The sequence below is a fragment of the Podarcis liolepis genome, assembly GCF_965112155.1.
Source record: "Podarcis liolepis genome assembly, chromosome: 10".
Classification (NCBI taxonomy): domain Eukaryota; kingdom Metazoa; phylum Chordata; class Lepidosauria; order Squamata; family Lacertidae; genus Podarcis; species Podarcis liolepis.
In genome coordinates, this window is record NC_139562.1 from 49,571,076 (window position 1) to 49,591,221 (window position 20,146).

Here is a 20,146-nt window from a genome sequence, read left to right on the forward strand (position 1 = left end):
TCCCTCAGCCAATAAAGCGAGATGAGCGCCGCAACCCCAGAGTCGGTCACGACTGGACCTAATGGTCAGGGGTCCCTTTACCCTTTACCTATATCACTGTCTTAATGAAATCTACATGAATGAAGTCACACACAGACAGCTTTATTGCAGTCGATAGACCCAAAATACACAGTACAACAATAGTAAATGTCATAGTTATTAAGGTGTAAGATCGGCCTTGCTTGAATGAAGTCAGCACTTGTTAAAAAGAGCCACATCACAATAAGCTGGTTCACTCTTAAGGTTAAACCATTGCTTAAAATAAACTATGGTTTAACAAGCACTTTGCTCCTCCCCTACGCCTGACTGTGCTGTATTGGGGAGGAAACAAGCCAGAGTTTGGTTTGTTGTGATGTCTACAACCAGGAGTTGAGCGGGCTCATGCCTCAGACGCCTCGGCTTCCGCTTGTAGGTTTGTTTGGAGGAAAACAAACGATGAGCCCAGGTTCACATGCCACAAGAAATCAAACCTGCTTGTTCCTGGCTTGCTTCTGCCCCACCTAGTGGCAAAGTCATGAACTGGGAGAGGAGCAAAGTCCTTGTTTTGATTAAACTATGGTTTGTTTTAAACTATGGTTTCCTGTTGCATGTGAGCCAGGCTGGAACTGATGAGAGTTGTAGTCTAGCAGCATTGGGAGGGCACTAGGTAGAACCAGTGATGCACAGGCAAGGGTATCATTTCTGCAAGGAATTGCCGTGTAGCATGGAGTAAAATATGTTACTAGTTTATGTGAGAGGTATGCTTACCTACAGGGTGGAGTTGATTTAAATCAAATTGATTTAAAGCACTAGTCAGTAAGACTTGATTTAAATCTTTTTTTTCTTTTTTTTACAGAAAGACTCGTTCTTTCTGGTATAATCTTAATATTTACAACCAGATGAAGGTTTCATTTTAGGAATAATAAATTTTCAGAGTAGTTTTTACAATTATATCAGAAATTACTGATTTGGATATACTATTAGAAATACCTAGACAGGTAATTATGAAATTATTGTAAGGTTTAATAAGTTACCTATTTATATTTGGACAGCATTTCTGCTGTACTTTGTTGGAAGGAGAAAAATAACCATTTCCTTAATAACAATTTATTTAACTAAAACAATAACATTATGTATCCATGTATCCATATGTATCCATGTTTGTTAACTGATGTGGTTAAATAATTAAAAAAAAAAACCCCAACAGACTGAGTTTTAGCAAACATGAAAAACTTGAAACAAATCCTTATTTCCTGATGAATAGCCTTTGGACTATAATGTAACTTAAAAAGAAAGCTATCTTTAGAAAGATTTTTCCTCCAAAAGCATTTTATTTTCAAAATCTAATTTAAATTTAAAAAGTGATTTAAATTTAAAAAATCATTAAAAAATTTTTTGTTGTTGTTAAAAAAGTAATTGATTTTTATCCACCCTGGTTACCTACAGACAACAGCAATAACTTTGATACTGCATTTGTTAACATTTAGAAACTGCTTAAAACAGGGTATTTCTACTCCAGCTTAGTTTTAGTTTTACTGATTTCCGTAGAACAAGGATTAATCAGTAGATAACCCATTTTTCTCAACTGCTTAGCCGATGCCTACACTATCCTATCAACAGATCTTCCATTAGCTCAGTCATTTGAGGGGGATACCACCATTCATGTTTTCTGAGCAACACCATCCACTTGGGTGCACTGACTCTGCAATAATGTGGTTTCAGCTTTTACTCTCCGGAAAGAGAACCTGGAAACGCTTGAAGCAATTAGCTTCTTGTCTGCTGAACTTGGCGTGCTCCCTTCAGACTTCAGTTACACAGGCATTAAAGACAAGAAGGCCATAACGTACCAAGCTATGGTTGTGAAGAAGGTGACGTCTGAAAGGTAATGAGAGATTTGTGGTCGCACTTTAACACCATGGTTTGAAATAGACTCTAGCTCTCTTTTTAAATTCAGATCTAGTATTTAATTTTGCTGGTTAGAAAGGAGCTCCATTTTGTTTTGAGTTCTTAACACTTGAAGCAATATGGAAAGTTAAATGTCCTTTGGTATGCTTCGCATCTAGAACAGGGGTAGGAACCCAGGAGCCAAATGTGATCCTCCCAGCTTTTCTGTCCGGCTCTCTGGACTCTTGATTAATAAGCTGTGTTCTTGAGTACCATTAAGATAGAAATAATTTCTCTTCTTTTCAAAGCATTGCTCATTTAGTACATGAGAAACGTGTTGATTTGGGTGTTTATTTCTACAGCTGCACATGTAGCAAAATGGTGTAATGTTACTTGTCTTAAAGCAATTTTCACGGTTAATCGACTGAACCTTTCACTTGCGTTCTCATCGTTCTGATCCCCAAGAATCTGTTGTTCATCAAAGGGAAACTTTGTCTGCAACGCTCTCTAAAGCATAATGACTCTTTCCTTGTCGGCCTTACAAAAATAAACTCGCAGGACCATTTCTCTCCTTGGGTGTGTAATGTACATGCCTGTAATTGAAAACACAGCTGACAGTTCAAATATCTGACCTTGAAGTGTTCATTTAATCTTTTACTTCTAACACACATGAAATCCCCATTCAAGCCGAGGAAATGTTTTTCCAAGTAGAACTGCCACAGAATTGTGTGTGAGATTGGGGCAACACGTTGAAAATGCAATGTCGATTAAGTCCCTTTCTCTCTCTCTCTCAGAAGTATTCTGTAGAGTCTGTTACTAGTTAGCCCTCCCTTTTCTTCTTAAGCCATATCTGCTTATACTTTTTTATTGAATACTACGCTGTTCTCACTCCCCAACTTTGCCCCGCCAGTCTTGGCTAAATTCTTATTCCTCAGCGCAAGGATATCTTTCTATGTATCAGTTGCACTACTTTTATTTAGTTATCATGCATATTGCTTATAATGCATGTCCCTATATAGTGAACAAATAAACAAACGAAACTTGAATACAGTATCTTCTTTAGCTTGTCTTCCACAGCTTGAGAAAGTCTTACTTTCTCATTTCCAATAAACTGCACCCTGGTTGTTTTTACTTCTTTGTGGTTGTTAGTTGTCCAGGACATTTTGCAAAAATTAAAAATGGGAAAGTAGGATACGACTGTGCAAATATACAACAACAATTAAAAACACAGTTTGAGCTGAGAGACAAAAATAGGTAGTAGAATCAGCCCAAAGAGCAAAAACAGTAATATTTTCAAGTGGCATAGGAATGTCAGCAGGGAGAGAAACCAAATGGAGTTCTGTAGTTTCGACCACCGCATACAGCCTGCTCCCTGCCTACGCCCATGCTTTGCCTGCTCCTATGCACTTATCATGAGCTGGGTAATACATGTACAACATTAGCACTCTAAAAATTGGTGGTCTGGGTGGTCTTCATATGGACACATATGGTATGTGCATTAAAAAGTGGCAAGGTGTGTGTGCAATGCTTTTATCAATAAGTATTTTTTGTTTAGCCTTTCTCCTGCAAAAATCAGGCCACAATCTTAGCACATTGTGGGGCTGGGAGCACATTATTGCAGAATTTCTGCTAATGCGTATTTTGCAGCAGTGTTAAGTGGTAGCAACGAAATATCAAAAGTTGAAGGTCCAAGCGAGGGCATGCTTTCTCCTCCCCCCCCCCCAGCAAAACCATTGCCAGTAAAATGCTATAGGAAGCTCATTTTTTGAAAACTGCTTTCTTGTTAAAATATTCAGCGTCTCGAAAATGACACGGCATTTCCAACGTTTCCTTTCTGCAGATTGAAAGAACTTGGAAACGCCATTGGGAAAAAGGGAATTGGTGTGTCTAATGTACACTCTGCCAGTCAGCCGCTGAGACTTGGTCAGTTGCAAGGAAACCATTTTGATATAATTGTAAGAGATTTAAAACTTAAAAGCGATGACTGTTCCGCGAGCCTAAAGGAGAGAATACATGAAGCAACTGAGAACGTCAAGGTAAAGCAATAGTACATTTCAAAAGATGCTGCCTCTAGCTTTCCATGCCTCTATGATTTTAAAATACTACATAGTGTCCAGATCAGCATTGCAAGCTAAAGATGCACCTCTTTGCCTTAGCCTTGGGCACCTGAGGTGTGTATTTTTGGATCCACCTTATTTTTGAAAGTCTAAACTGTGTTTAATACTGTGTAACACTGTATATTGGGACGCGGGTGGTGCCGTGGGTTAAACCACAGAGCCCCGGACTTGCCGATCAGAAGGTTGGCGGTTTGAATCTCTGTGACAGGGTGAGCTCCCGTTGCTCAATCCCTGCTCCTGCCAACCTAGCAGTTCCAAAGCATGTCAAACTGCAAGTAGATAAATAGGTACCTCTCCAGCGGGAAGGTAAACGGCGTTTCCGTGTGCTACTCTGGTTCGCCAGAAGTGGCATGGTCATGCTGGCCACATGACCCGGAAGCTGTACACCACCTCCTTCAGCCAATAAAGCAAGATGAGCACCGCAACCCCAGAGTCGGCCACGACTGGACCTAATGGTCAGGGGTCTCTTTACCTTTACCTTTAACATTGTATATTAATATTAATGTTGTGTTTTAATAGTCGTAATCTGCCCCAGAACCTTAGGATGAAGGGTGGGAAATAAACTACTGTAGTAGTAGTAGTAGTAGTAGTAGTAACAACAACAACACAAGAAGTAATAGCTCCATGCTATTCTGCATCTGGGGAACACTGTGTACAGTTCTGGGTGCTACATTTGAAGAAGGATATTGATAAATTGGAGTATATCCAGAGAGGGGTAGCCAAGTGGTCTAGAGAACAAGCCCTATGAGGAATGGTTGAAGGCTGGAGAAGGTTAAAGGGAGCCATGATTCGTTTTCTTCAGATATCTGAAGGGCTGTCTCAGGGTAATAGCCAGAAGGCACATGGGGCCACCATCTTGCTGAAGCTAAGCAGCAATGGATCTGGTCAGTGCTTGGATGGGAAACCACCTGGGAACTGTATATATGGAAGGAAGAGGCGATATATAAATGTAAGAAAACGAATAGTAATAAATAGGATGGAGCAGACTTCTTCTCTGTTGCTCCAGATGGCAGGACCTAGAGCCCAGGGAAAGAAATTGCAGGGAAGCAGATTCCAGCGAAACCTTGGCAGAAACTTCCTAACAGTAAGAGCCGATGGGTCTCCTTCACTGGAGGTATTCAAGCTGATGCAGAATGGTCAGGCGTAGTTGCAAGATTCTTGTATTGAACATGGGGGTGGGCTACACAGCCACCTAGGTAAAGGTAAAGGGACCCCTGACCATTAGGTGCAGTCGTTGCCGACTCTGGGGTTGCGGCACTCATCTCGCTTTATTGGCCGAGGGAGCTGGCGTACAGCTTCCGGGTCATGTGGCCAGCATGACTAAGCCGCTTCTGGCGAACCCGAGCAGCACACGGAAATGCCCTTTACCCTCCCGCCGGAGCGGTACCTATTTATCTACTTGCACTTTGACATGCTTTCAAACTGCTAGGTTGGCAGGAGCAGGGACCGAGCAATGGGAGCTCACCCTGTTGCGGGGATTCGAACCGCCTGCCTTCTGATTGCCAAGTCCTAGGCTCTGTGGTTTAACCCACAGTGCCACCCGCATCCCATACAGCCACCTAGGTCCCTTCTAACTCTAAAATGCTATGATTCTTCATATGTTTAACTTTTCCTCTTCTGCTTTGCAGAAAAATGGATTTATAAATTTCTATGGACCTCAGCGATTTGGACAAAGGCAGACTATACAGACAGATCAAATCGGATTGGCTTTGCTGAATGAAGAACTGGTACACACACACGTATATATAATTTATACTTCCCTTCTTCCTAAGAGCTATTGGGGTGGGGTGGGGTTACACATAGTTCTCTTTCCCTATTCTAGCATTGCAACCATTTTGTGAGCTAGATTAGTCTGAAAGAGATGCGCTGGCCCACGATCACTCAGTGAGCTTGATGGCGGTGTGTGCGAGAACACGCTCTTTTTAAAAAATCAGGTTATCATTCCCTCAATTTCCATTGTTTACACTGTGAGTGTTGTTCCTTATGTAGCCAAAACAGCACCCACTGTGCAGACTTAGGGGGACTCCCAAGGTTTGCAGAAGTACATAAAAATCTTTAGAAAACACAAAGTGGGAGGGGAAGAAACCCTAAACAGCCCATGAGGACTAAGTGTGTGCCACATTTGGACATAGATCGCCCTTGTGGTGTAGTGGTTAAGAGCAGTAGTCTCATAATCTGGGGAACCGGGTTCGCGTCTCCGCTCCTCCACATGCAGCTGCTGGGTGACCTTGGGCCAGTCACACTTCTTTGAAGTCTCTCAGCCCCACTCACCTCACAGGGTGTTTGTTGTGGGGGAGGAAGGGAAAGGAGAATGTTAGCCGCTTTGAGACTCCTTAAAAGGGAGTGAAAGGCGGGGTATCAAATCCAAACTCTTCTTCTTCTTTTTCTTGTAAAAGTCCAATCATTCGGAATCAAAGCTGGTGCTAACATAATAAACTTTTAAGAACACATAAAGCAACATGGCATTTGCGTTTACTTGCCTTAAAGGTCAAAGCGGTGAAATTGTTTCTCACGCCAGAAGATTCAGATGATCCTGTAAATAAAGCGAAGAAATACTTCCTTCAGACCGGTAAATATGCCATCTCCTATGAAACATGTCGCAGGAAGAAAACCTTGCTGCGTAGTGAGGAAGAAACGTTTGGGTTTATTAACAGAAGCAATATTAAAATCAGTGGAAGCGGGTAAATAGTTATGCGCTCGCGTGTGTATGTGTATCTTAAAAGGTTCTCAGTATTTGCTTTTTTAAAGATATTGATATACTGCTTAATATTCAGAATTTAATAATGTATATATATAAATACATAAAATATATACAGTCGTACCTTGGAAGTCAAACGGAATCTGTTCCGGAAGTCTGATCGACTTACAAAACGTTTGAAAACCAAATCGCGGCTTCTGATTGGCTGCAGGAAGCTCCTTATTTATTTATTTAAAAATACAAGTGCAAGTGGTAGAACTACAATGATAAGATGTGACTTAGTTGTTTTGACAAGCTATTATATGGGCATGGTGCCCTTTTACGTGACTGCGGCAATTACTGTCACCCTTCAGTGACCCACCTTAGGTCTTTGCCCACGAAAATCTCTCCTCTAATTTTAAACACTTGCTTTCATTTCTGAACGTTCGCTGCAAAGTTTCCTTTCCATATTGCCCTTTCCTCCACGGGGCTTTTCTTTGTCGCTCTCAGTGTAACTGGAGCTCCCTAGAGAGTTGGCTGCTTCAGTGATGTAACTAACCTTTTCTTCAGACAGCCAGGAATTAATTGCTTTCCCATGCCCTGAAGAGCTGCATAGAAAAAGGGAAGTAATCATCACCTAATTGAGCAGTGAGCTGCAGAATATATACCACAGCATTACATCATTTTCAGCACCTTTTTAATGGGGGGGGCACTATTTGCAGAAAGGACCCCCCTCTCCTCACAAGATTATACATTTGCCCATGTTAGGAGGTTAGCAGAAAGGAAGTGAGTAACTGAGGGGAATGGCCGTGTTTGATAGGATCTGCAGGTGCGAGTGTTGCTGTTTTTTTCTGGGAAAGGGGTTTTCTGAAAATGTTGTTTCAGATTCTGCTGTAATGATGCTGTTCTTCAGTGATGAAAATCAAGCAAAATAAGGAAAAACTTTTTTTTAATTTTTTGATACATCATTTCCCCCTTTGAGCTGAGTTGATGGACACATTTAGTATTCCCCTTGCCTCTAACACATTCAGAAGAGTGGACTCTCTCAGCATTACTTACTTGAAGCAAAAGCACATTTACCTAACATTCCTTGGTTAGAGGAATTAAGGGAGGTGTGTGGGTGACGAATTGGAAACAGAAATATTAGTTTTCTCTAAGTTTGAAATCTGAAGTACTCCCTCTTTTCCCACAAATGTTACCACCCATGCCAAAAAGAGCACTTCTTTTTCTTAATGATTTTCCTGCTTTCCTTATGGAAATGCAACAGTTTTCATTCTCATTGCCTTCTCTGGCTCTCAGTTTCCATTGACTTTGCTTGTCCTTAACGATGCTGTGATGTAGTCAAATCACATGGACTGCATAGTGCCAGGATGATACCCTATTCCCTTGTGATCCCAGATCACCTGAAATTGCCAAGGTGGGGATAAGAAGATAAGAAGTAGCAGGAAGAAATGGTGCAGAAAGGAAACAGTGAGCCAGTTTGTACGTGACACTAAGCCAAACCATGGATAAGCTAATGCATCTGCAGGCAGGTAGCTGGAGCAGAAATCATGGCCGCTTTGCTTCTCACCTTGGTCTCCTGAAGCTAAGCCATGGTTTGTGTTAGTATTGTGTCCAAACCCAGGCTCATTGTTTGTCTTCCCCAGACAACCAGGAACAGCAAGCCAGGAACAAACCTTGGCTACAACTTATGGTTTGTCTAGAGCAAGGCAGGTAGACTGGTGACTGGGAGTGGCCGCCAGACCACATAACACCGGTCCTGAAAGACCTACGTTTCCAAGCACAATTCAAAGTGTTGGTGCTGACCTTTAAAGCCAGGCATAGGCAAACTCGGTCCTCCAGATGTTTTGGGACTACAACTCTCATCATCCCTGGCCACTGGTCCTGTTAGCTAGGGATGATGAGAGTTGTACTCCCAGAACATCTGGAGGGCTGAGTTTGCCTATGTTTGTTTAAAGCCCTAAACAGCCTCAGCCCAGTATACCTGAAGAAGTGTCTCCACCCCTACTGCTCAGCCCGGACACTGAGGTCCAGCTCCAAGGGTCTTCTGGCAGTTTCCTCACTGTGAGAAGTGAGGTTACAGCGAACCAGGCAGAGGGCCTTCTCGGTGGCGGCGCCCACCCTGTGGAACACCCTCCCATAATGTCAAGGAAATAAACAACTACCTGAGTTTTAGAAAACATCTGAAGGCAGCCCTGTTTAGGGATGTTTTTAATGTTTGATGTATTTATCGTGTTTTTAATATTCTGTTGGGAGCCTGCCAGAGTGGCTGGGGAAACCCAGCCAGATGGGTGGGGTAGAAATAAGTTGTTGTTGTTGTTAAGTAAACTGGGCTGGGGGGGGGGGAGGAAATGAAACAAGTAAAAAATCATCATCATCATCATAGTAGTTGAGATAAATATTTATCCACCCTGGAAGTGCTATTTTTGACATGGAAAAGTGGAGAGCAAATCTGCACATTAGCCTCCTTTGCTTTTAAAAGGGATCCTTTCAGTTTTTTCAAACCAATGAATGAATACAGTGGTACCTCAGGTTAAGAATTTAATTCGTTCCGGAGGTCTGTTCTTAACCTGAAACTGTTCTTAACCTGAAGCACCACTTCAGCTAATGGGGCCTCCTGCTGCCCCTGCGCCACCGCTGCACAATTTCTGTTCTCATCCTGAAGCAAAGTTCTTAATGCGAGGTAATATTTCTGGGTTAGCGGAGTCTGTAACCTGAAGCATGTTTAACCTGAAGCGTATGTAACCTGAGGTACCACTGTAAATCCAACAGCTTAGAGTTGGGGCTGCTTGAGTCTTGAAAGTCTAAGCATCTTTGCGAAGCCAAGAGGGCACAATCTCAACTGGGAACAAACACAGAGCATAATGGAGGTGGTGGAGAGGACTCAAAAGGGGGGAAATCAGTGGGCAAGAGACGCAACCAGCACCTTTCAACCACCCACTGCTTCTCATATGATACGTGGAGGAGAAACAGAAGTTGCGCTACAAAGGTGCACCTTAGAAGCAGAATGTGTAGAAGCTCATGATCAGTTTTCTCTGTTTTTCAGAGGACGCCAAAGGTACCCTTGCAATGCTGCCTGACTTCAAAGTCAGAGAGACGCTGCTGCTGCGTGCCTTGAATCGCTACGGCATAAATCACGAGGGATGTGCACGAGGGTGGCTCAGTATTCCTCACTCCATGCGTATTTTCTACGTGCATGCATATTGCAGTAAGATTTGGAACGAAGCCGCTTCCTACCGGATTACGATCTACGGTACAAGAGTTGTGACTGGCGACCTCATCTTCTCGGGAACACATTCTGAAAGCTGTTCGCTGAATGACAAGGTAAACAGGAGCTTGATAGGCACGGATAGCAAATCTGATCCTCTCTGGGTCTGTTAAATTTCATTAAAATTCGAATGAGGCCTTTCATCTTCCTGGTACTCCATAAATAAACATGCTGTGTTTACAAAATGTGCAGTCTGGTTTGGCAGAACCAGTCAGATATAGATTATTTTGCTATGCATGTTTATGAGAACCAATGTGAACTATAATGTGGTCTAGGATGTCGCATGCGTGAAATGGAATAGATCTCCTTTTGGAATAAGATGAATGGATGTCAATTCATGATGCTAATGCATTCAGGAAATTGATTGGTGCAAGTTCAGGTAACATACCCCCTTATAAATCAGAACATCCTATAATTATATTTTTTTTTGCAAAAAATAATAATAAACCAATAAAAACCTTTACCCATGTGCATAATGTCTTCTGTAGATACAGTGGTGCCCCGCAAGACGAATGCTTCGCAAGACAGAAAACTCGCTAGACGAAAGAGTTTTCCGTTTTGGAGGTGCTTCGCAAAACGAATCTCCTATGGGCTTGCTTCGCAAGACGAAAATGTCTTGCGAGTTCCTGCAGGGTTTTTTCCCTCCCCCCCTTTTTCTAAGCCGCTAAGCCGCTTATCAGCTGATCCGATAAGCCGCTAATAGCGCTAATAGCGCTAATCCGCTAATCCATCAATGGGCTTGCTTCGCTAGACGAAAAAACCGCTAGATGAAGAGAATCACAGAACGGATTCTTTTCGTCTTGCGAGGCACCACTGTACTACCAGCTTGCTTTCAAACTCACCCCTATCATGAGGCCTAGAACTATGTATTTTGTTTTGTTTTGTTTTGTTTTGTTTTGTTTTTGCTTAGTTTAATTGGATCTTCTCAAAAAAAATGGCTAGGGAGCCAATGAAATTGGATGTGGATGGCATCTCAGAAGAATCAGCACTGCCCAGTTAACACAGCTATATTTCACCTGGGCTGAAAGGCAGGGTAGAGATATTTAGATAGGTTAAAAACATAAAATAAACTCTGGATTATTCAAAATGCTATTTCAGAAAAATCAAAATCAGAAGACGTCATCCAGTTGGAAGCCCATGTACTCTTTAATCATGAAGTTATTTCAGCATGGCTAACATTAATTTCACATTCTTTACCATTTAAAGTGATGTGTTCTGTGATTACGAATGGGATAAGTACACAGCCAAGTCAAACAGTTGTTTCTAATTTTGTGTTGGTTGAAGCCAACCATTTTCCTTTGCAATAAATAACTTGGAAATGTTTTCTCTTAAAGGATGGCAAGGGTTGCAATCTTATACCAATTCACCTGAAAGTAAGCTCCATTAAATCAATGGAATTGAATTCTGAGTAAGCGTGCATAGAACTGCATTGTAGGCGTACAGTAGGTATATGATTGCTTCACATTCTACGGAAATTCCACTGCCTCTCACTAGTGGCAATGTCCAAGTAGTAAAGTTCCACTCAAAAGAAGCCCCTATGGGTTAAACCACTGTGCTGCTTGGGCTTGCCGATTGAAAGGTCGGCGGTTCGAATCCCCACGATGGGGTGAGCTCCCGTTGTTTGGTCCCAGCTCCTGTCCACCTAGCAGTTCGAAAGCACGCAGTGCAGGTAGATAAATAGGTACCTCTCCGGCGGGAAGGTAAATGGTGTTTCTGTGCACAGCTCTGGTTTCGCCAGAAGTGGCTTAGTCATGCTGGTCACATGACCCAGAAAAACTGTCTGCGGAAGCGGACAAACACCAGCTCCCTCGGCCTGTAAAGCAAGATGAGTGCCACAACCCCAGAGTCGTTCGCAACTGGACTTAATTACCTTTATCTTTACATTAGTATGGAAACACTGTTTTGAATGCATTATAAACATGCAACACCAAGTGGCAACAGAGGGTAAAATAAATTCTGTGCAATTTTCCGTAGTGATTCTCCCCCCTTTGTTATAACAATTTACTTTCTGACTTATTTATAGCATTTTCTCCTGTTTGTAGAACCATCCTTAGTCTGTTTATAGACTGCATTTTTCACACGTTGTGCTGAAAGCAGTTTATAAGAAGCAACCCTATGAATACAATAATTCAACAACCATTATGCATAATCAAAATTGCCATCAAAATGATAACGTCGCTGCAGCACTAACAGTTCAACAATCCATTTTTCTTTTGAAATAGATCACAAAAAATGAAGCGAGCATGCCAGTTAATATCCCAAAATAGCCCTAAATCTAATATAAGATCTAAAGACCAGACACAGTTTTTTGGGCAGCTGTTCCCTCTTGGAGAACAGGTAGGTAGAAGCAGCTATACCTTGATGGCTAACACAGTCTCTTCCCTCCCATTACTAGTTGAGCTCTAACAGTGCAAGCCTAGCCTAGCCATGTCTACTCTGAGCAAGACCTGCTGGGGCTTACTGCCTGGTAACTGGGATTAGGATTGCAGCCTGAATCCTTGCATTTATGTTTTTAGCCTTCAATACTGCATTGCAAACTGGCCTGGGAATTATTTGAAGGATGGTAATAGAAATCTCTAGAATAAGTCAATAAAAACATGTTGCATACTTTCCCCCATTTTTTATACCAGGTCCATGTAGTAACAGCTGCAGAAGAAGAGGCCAATGAATATGCAATAAATCAGGTACGTTTTGGGAAATGTATTTCTTTAAAGTATTAAAGGAGCACTAGGCTTATGACATACACTTGTAAGTTACAGGCATAGCTTGATCACTGGAAAATATAAATACAGTCGTACCTTGGAAGTCAAACGGAATCCGTTCTGGCATTCCGTTCAGTTTCCAAAACGTTCGGAAACCAAAGCGTGACTTCTGATTGGCTGCAGGAAGTTCCTGCAGCCAATCGGAAGCCACGGCGGACATTCGGCTTCCGAAAATCATTTGAAAACCGGAACACTCACTTCCGGGTTTCGATCGTTCGGGAGCCGATTTGTTTGGGAGCCAAGGCGTTTGAGATGCAAGGTACGACTGTAGAAGAAAATGCCAACCCAAACCAAAAATCCAGATCTTTGTGCATTTTGCAGGGTTCTCTCGTTACCACCCTTCCTCCACCCCCACCCCCCGCTGCAATCAGCAATTGCTTTGTGTTCCTTTGTTCTGACATCGCCTGGGCATGCGTAAAGGTAAAGGGTCCAGTCGTGACCAACTCTGGGGTTGCGCGCTCCTCTCACTCTATAGGCCGAGGGAGCCGGCGTTTGTCTGCAGACAGCTTCCAGATCATGTGGCCAGCATGACTAAGCCACTTCTGGTGAACCAGAGCAGCGCACGGAAACGCCGTTTACCTTCCCACCGGAGTGGTACCTACTTATCTACTTGCACTTTGACGTGCTTTCAAACTGCTAGGTTGGCAGGAGTAGGGGCCAAACAACGGGAGCTCACCCCGTCACGGAGATTTGAACTGCCGACCTTCTGATCAGCAAGTCCTAGGCTCTGTGGTTTAACCCACAGCCCCACCCGCGTCCCTGGGCATGTGCTTTTATGCAAAGCCGCTCCCCTTCCACAGATATGCTCACCTGACTTTTTTCTTCCCAAAGGTGATTATCCCAATGGCTGGCTACAACGTCCGCTATCCCACTAACAAAGTCGGGGAGTGGTATCGCAAAAGACTTGCCCGTGATGGGCTGCAGATGCACCAGTTCAGGCTTCCCTCGTTACAGCTGAACGTGCCCGGGTGCTACAGACATCTCCTGAAGTATCCGCGCGATCTGTCGTACCGTTTTTTAAAAAGCGACGAAGAACCGGTGGGAACTGGGGACAATTCCCCCAAAGATCCCGAAACTTCTCTTTCGGTGTCGTTTTGGCTCGATCCTTCGTGTTACGCAACTGTTTGTTTGGGGGAAATAATGAAGTGCAATCTTTAAAAGAAAAAAAGAAAAGGCAGAGCTTCGCTGTGTAGAAATACGGCACGCTCAATAAAAATGGCATGGGGCTGTGTAGAAAAAAAATGGTGCTGCACCTTGGCTTGGGGGAGGTTCCGCCTCAGGCTGCAAAATGTATTGGACCAGATGACCCCACCTTGGATCTACTGTAACAAGACAGTGCAGGAGTACAGCCAAGCTGCCAGCCTTGTGCTTCCCAGACAGGTAAACCCAACATCCCTGTGCTCCTAAATTGGACCAGCATCTAATTCTTTACCTTATCCACACATTAAGTTTCAACTTGTTATTGCTTACCTAGCCTGATTCCGGGTTTTCGTACTACAGGCCCTGCATTTCATGCAACTCTCTGGAGCTCTCCAATTTCTCTTTGGCACTGGGTGAAAACCGTACGTGCCTGATTTTCGAAATCTGGCTTTCAGTGTTCTTTTAACACTGGTTCCCCCCCCCACTCTGCTTTCAAATCGCTTTGTTTTTATTGGCCATTATGGCAGCCTCTTCTTGGGACTTGTTTGGGGCCGAAGAGCAGGGCGAAAGTGCAGATAATGAAATGGAAAATGGAATGAAAAACAGAACCAGGGCTGTCTTAAGTATATGCAGCCCTAACCCTAACCCCTGCCCCTGGTTGCCCAGTCCCAGGTATGCAGGAGGGCGGAGCCAGCCTGCCACCTCAGCATCTCGCTGGCTCAGTCACCCCCCAACTTGCGGAAGAAGAGCCACAGCAGAAGAGCCCACTGTGCCGCTCCGACCGACAAGTGGGCTCTTCCCCGAACTCAACTCTCAGACCCTGGACTTTCGGCCTGGCACCCCTGAGAGTCCGGCGCCCGGGTGCCCCACACCCCTAGTGCCTATGGGTAAGACGGCCCTGAACAGAACTGTGTGTGTCACCTGCAAGTTGATGGTACTAACTCTGAACTTATTCTGTCCCGGCCATTGCATCGTAGTGCTAGGAAAAATATTTGAAGTGCCCTGGACAAATCCCGCATGGTAAATAATAACAATAACAATAATTTATTATTTATACCCCGCCCATCTGACTGGGTTTCCCCAGCCACCCTGGGCAGCTCCCAACAGAATATTAAAAACACAATAAAATATCAAACGTTAAAAACTTCCCTAAACAGGGCTTCAGATGCCTTCTAAAAGTCAGATAGTTGTTTATTTCCTTGACATCTGATGGGAGAGCGTTCCACAGGGTGGGCCACCACCAAGAAGGCCTTCTTGCCTGATTCCCTGTAACATGGCTTCTTGCAGTGAGGGAACCGCCGGAAGGCCCTCGGAGCTGGACCTCAGTGTCCTGGCAGAAGAATGGGGGTGGAAATAAAGTGGTCACTCAAAGCTACCTTCTGACATAGCATCATTAGGTAGGAGCATATTGTCCTCCTGACCCTCTGGCTTTTGGACTCAAGTTCCCCAGTCTTTCTTGCTGCTGCATCCTGTCAAAACCACACTCTCCTTCCTGTCCCCAGCCCCCTTTCATTTGGCTCCTCTTTTCCTCAGCTGCTTGTTTCTCTTCTCTTTCTCTTTTTTAGGTCTTTGGTTCTTCCATCCGTATTTAAGGTCTTTGCTCCCCTCACTCCATTGCCTGCTCTGCCCTTCCTTTATACTTCCAGTTCAATACCACCTTCTGCAAGTCAGGAAAATGGAGCCATTGGGTTTGACCCCAGATCACGCAGCTCTCTTTGCACAAGGCACAGGGAACACATGTGGGGGTGTTGGGTTTGAATTAACTACGGTTCAGCATATCGTCCTAAGAGACCTCCTTGTGTTTGTTTATCCACAAACTGTTGCTAAGCCCTGAGATCCTTCTAGTGCGAGTAAATGAAGAAGCCCTATATGGACTGGACTAACAGCTATTAAGATAAGGCTTTGGGGCCTGGCTCCAGAATGACACATCAGAGAATTGCATTGTTCCAAGTGGGCAGTTGTGTTATATTAATAGGCTCTGACGCTTCAACACAGGCTGCGCTGCCGTGTTAGCCTATGTGAATACTAAACTGTTGTATAATGGAATGAAAATATAATGTAAACCAGGACTGGGTTTTTTGTGTTTAAAGGACTTTTAGGTCAGTTATGCTACTGAAAATGAAATTTCTGGGTTGAGATGTATTCTGAGGTTCCCTTTCCCCTTATTCTAAGTATGTTCACCCCTCTTTCAAAGAGCTGGATAGCTCAGTGGGCTATAGCGTGGCGCTGATAAAGCAACGGTTGCAGGTTCGATCCCTGCATGGGACAACTGCATATTCCTGCATCGCAGGGTCCCTTCTAATTATGCAATTCCATGAAAGTCACTGTATTGCACTTGGTTCCAGCTGGTAGGCGTTAGGGCTGTTGTACACAAAAATCAAAATAAAACCTGCTAGCTTGAAATCCACCCACCTCTGATATAAGCTATAGTGCAGTAGAGTGAATGGAATTCGCATACTTGCACAGCATGATCTCCAGTTACATAATACTGCGTAATTTGCCTTATATCAATCAATAACTCAACCTACTGCATCAGCGCCTATATGGGGAGGAGACTGAGTTCCTTCATTCCCACAAGTGGATTCTCCATTACAGTTTAAGAAGCAACGACAGCACTGTGGCCCCCTCTGCGAGCTGCCTTACAGTTATCTTAAATCAGCAACCAAAGAGATGAGCCTTTTAAACGACTACTCATTGCGAACCTTTTCTTTTATAAAAAATGGGAATATACAACCTGTTCTTAAAAGGCACAACAGTTAGCTGTATTCCCAATGTTTCAGAGCATATCAGAGAGGCGAAGGATGTCATTGTGCAGTGTGTGAATCCCTGCAAAAAAATGGGGGGAGATGCTGCCACAAATCACAAGCAGGATGATTTGGAATCTTAACCAGTTGCAAAAAGATTAAAAATATGATGCAAGGCAGCATATAGACATTAGTTGCATGCATTCTGCTTCATCTGCAGGTGGCGCTGTAACTTTGCAGGAACTAATGGGGGAGGGAAGCAACGCCAGCCATTTATTTAAATGATGTGTAGGATGCTGTTGGTATTATTTAAGATTTCTCCTGGGTTGATGCATCTTATTCTATGGGGTTCAGCCTCTGATTCGATTTCTAAAGGCTATAGGATTATATGAACAAGAAGTGAGTTTTTGGAAGCACAGACTTTACCCATTACACCCCCACCAAATTTGAGTTACGGTACTGGACAATGTGTCAGAGGGGTTCTGGATAGATGATTAATGGAGATGGAGCATTCTGTATTTTAATGGTCCTTCAGAAATGCAGGTTTGTAACTATCAAATAAAAAACCATGGCTGACCATTTGCCTTTGGACAATAACCATCTATATACAGATGCTGTTTAGATTTTATCATAGGCATTTGTGTTAGGCTAAAAAAGTTGGTATGCCGCTATTTGTATTACATAAAAAATTATTAATTTTTTATTCATCATACACCTGAGAATTTAAATTGCCAATCTCTTCAGCCCAATGAAACCAATCTGTGAAATCACAAAGCTTGCATCCTTTTACCAGCAAAAGAAATTGGTCCAATCAAAGGAATTGCCTTACAGAAGTTTTTGTTTAATTCTTTGGGAATTACAACATTTTTTGTAGACGAAAAATATATTGCATTAAGTCCTGGAAAATAAATTCTGTTTGTTTTATATACAATCCTAGGCTATTTAATCCTTGATGAGGCAAATCTCCCAGGGCATTGTTACTTGTTTTATTACACCATTCTTGTGCAACTATGAATCCACCCTAAACTTGAATTGCCTTGTTCAGCATATAGTAGTGATATGTGAAAGTTGCAATTCTTGAGCTTCAGATCAGTCAGGAAATACTAATGCTAAAGCTATGCTAGTCTGAGCCAAAGCTCAATGGGAGCTGGTGCATGTTCTGGAGTCTACAAGCTTCTCCATTCCCCATTGTGTGCTCACAACCACAGCTGTGTGGACAGATTGCATGTACGCATGAGCAAAGCATAACTGTATTCCGGAAACAGCTTCACTTAGTCATGCTAAAAAAATCGGCTTTGATGCACTTTTTCTTAGGAACAGTTCAGCATATGTACAGATAACGTGTGAGCAATCTCATTGCCCGATAGTGGCTTCACTTGCGTGAAGTGGGAATCACACAGAAATCGCCATGTAAATGTCGTTCTTCCTTGCATGGAATATAAAATTGCTCACAGCAGGAGATATGTGCAGCTCCCTTCTGCACAACAGCCTGAAGAATGGATGCATGTGTGAGGCTCTCCCAATTCTTCTGAATCCTCTGTCCAAGAATCTTTCCAGGTTGTGGTGTCGAAGGTGGCCAAAGGTGATCTAGTCCAACCGCCTGAAATGCAGGAATCTTTTGCCCAACGTGGGGCTCAAACCGCTGACCCTGAAATCGAGAGTCTCATGCTCTACTGACTGAGCTACCCCAGCAGGGCTGGTTATAAATCCACCTAGTGGGTTAAGCTCAGCTTGGCTCATTGCAAGTTGAACATAACCCACCAGGGAAATGCTCCTGATGAGATGTCTTTAAGCCATTGATTTGCTACTCCAGGCTAACCCTGCTTCAATCTCTACCTGCTTTTCCATTTATGGCCCAGGACTGTTTTCACAAACTCTGCCTATATAGACCATTCCTTGCTGTGAATTCTGTTTGGCAACCTCAAGCTTGAAGTTCTGATTACTCCTGCACATGTTGATAGATTTAGTTCAATTTGGCTGTTCCCTGCTCTTCCTAGTCCTCTGATCGTGACATATGGTATGCATTACAGAGTTTCAGAGGCTAAGGGTATATGTAATTTACAGCTAGATCCTAAATTAGTGTAACTAAATTGCAGTCAGTTTGCATCTAGCGAACCTTTTCGATACAGATTGCAAATCCAGACTTGCACATGCAGCTAATGATTATCTCCTTGATGAAATAAATATAACATGAGTAATATTAACAAGTAAATGTTATTGGTGTGTAACCTCCGGGTATAGGGCAGTATATAAATTCAAATAATAATAACAATAAAATATGTTCAGATTCATGCAGTTCCATCATCTTTAAAACAGGTACTTTATGCCCATTTAAATACGGAGCACAACTGCCCTGTGGTACTATTTGACTATAATAGCCATTGCCTATGAAAGATTTATTTCTAGTAAGTGACTTTGTTCTTAAATAACAGCAAAGGCATGAATTATGCCTTTACTCCTTATTTCCTTAATGGCCATTTAAAAAAAAAATGCACTCAAAAATAAAGACAGCAAATAACTCTTTCCCACCCCTACCCTGGCCTCTTTCCTCAGTTCTTTTTGCTGTAGAAACCATTAATAACTTGTGACTTCAAGTTCATAGGTCATATCTGAGAAATTCAGAGCAACCTAGGAAAACTTAATTTGGAATGACATACGTGCCAACCCACCCCTTCAAAAATGGCAAGAGGAATTCACATCTGAGTATCCATTTTTTAATATATATATTTTTAGAGATGCTTCCATTGACTGTATTGTATTTTAGTCTGAGTCTGGAATGTGAATTAATACAAGTTCTTCCTCCAGTGATTTAGCATGGTGCAAGCATATTGAAAATGCAGACTTCTTTAAAAGATCCAAAAATAGAGAAGAAAACAGAACGGAAGTGGAACTTGGGGAGGTTATGTCAGTATAATTTAAAGCAGGTATGGCCATTGGTCGCCTCTGGGCCACTGCCAGTAGTCTGGTCCTCCACACACACACACACACACACACACACACACACACACACACAGTGCCGGATTTACGTATAAGCTAAATTCAAAGGGGAAAAAACCTGGATGTACATTTCCAAAATATAAGATAAAAATAAAAAATAAAACCTACATACAGCAACAGTGTTTTGTGTTGTGTAGGCTCCTATGATGTAAGTAATGGGCCCCACCTGCTCCCTAAAATATCACTGGTTTGACCCTTTCTATATATAGGGTGCCTACATTCTGCATGGACTGATTGCATGGCAACATGTGCAAATGGCTTTAGATACCTATTAGGTCCATAAATTACCATATAGCATATATTCAACACAAAAAAACAGCGACAATTTGCTGTTGACAAAGGACAGCTGGAAATATAAAGGGCCCCATTACCTTCAGTAGCTTAGGGCCTCATCAAACCTAAATCTGGCCACACACACACACTGTGCTATGAGAGGTGTCACTTTTCAGATTGGTGTCAAGGAATGAAAGGTAGTTTCTAATTCCCAATACAAAGGTGGGGAGGACTAGCAGAATACATTTTGGCACTTGAGACGGGTC

The 20,146-nt window shown here is 42.8% G+C and overlaps 1 protein-coding gene across 4 annotated transcripts in view; it reads left to right on the plus strand.

Annotated features, from left to right (window-relative positions):
* PUS7L (pseudouridine synthase 7 like) overlaps positions 1-17,191 on the plus strand; it is a 21,826-nt gene extending 4,635 nt beyond the window's left edge. For all 4 annotated transcript variants that reach the window (XM_083463484.1, XM_083463483.1, XM_083463485.1 and 1 more), the window contains exons 3-9: positions 1,741-1,900; positions 3,743-3,938; positions 5,648-5,746; positions 6,507-6,588; positions 9,743-10,020; positions 12,595-12,648; positions 13,558-17,191. In XM_083463484.1, the coding sequence (XP_083319610.1) occupies positions 1,741-1,900; positions 3,743-3,938; positions 5,648-5,746; positions 6,507-6,588; positions 9,743-10,020; positions 12,595-12,648; positions 13,558-13,884 (1,196 nt within the window). In that variant the 3' untranslated portion in view covers positions 13,885-17,191. The remainder of the gene's footprint in view (positions 1-1,740; positions 1,901-3,742; positions 3,939-5,647; positions 5,747-6,506; positions 6,589-9,742; positions 10,021-12,594; positions 12,649-13,557) is intronic.
* Positions 17,192-20,146: the final 2,955 nt, after the last annotated feature.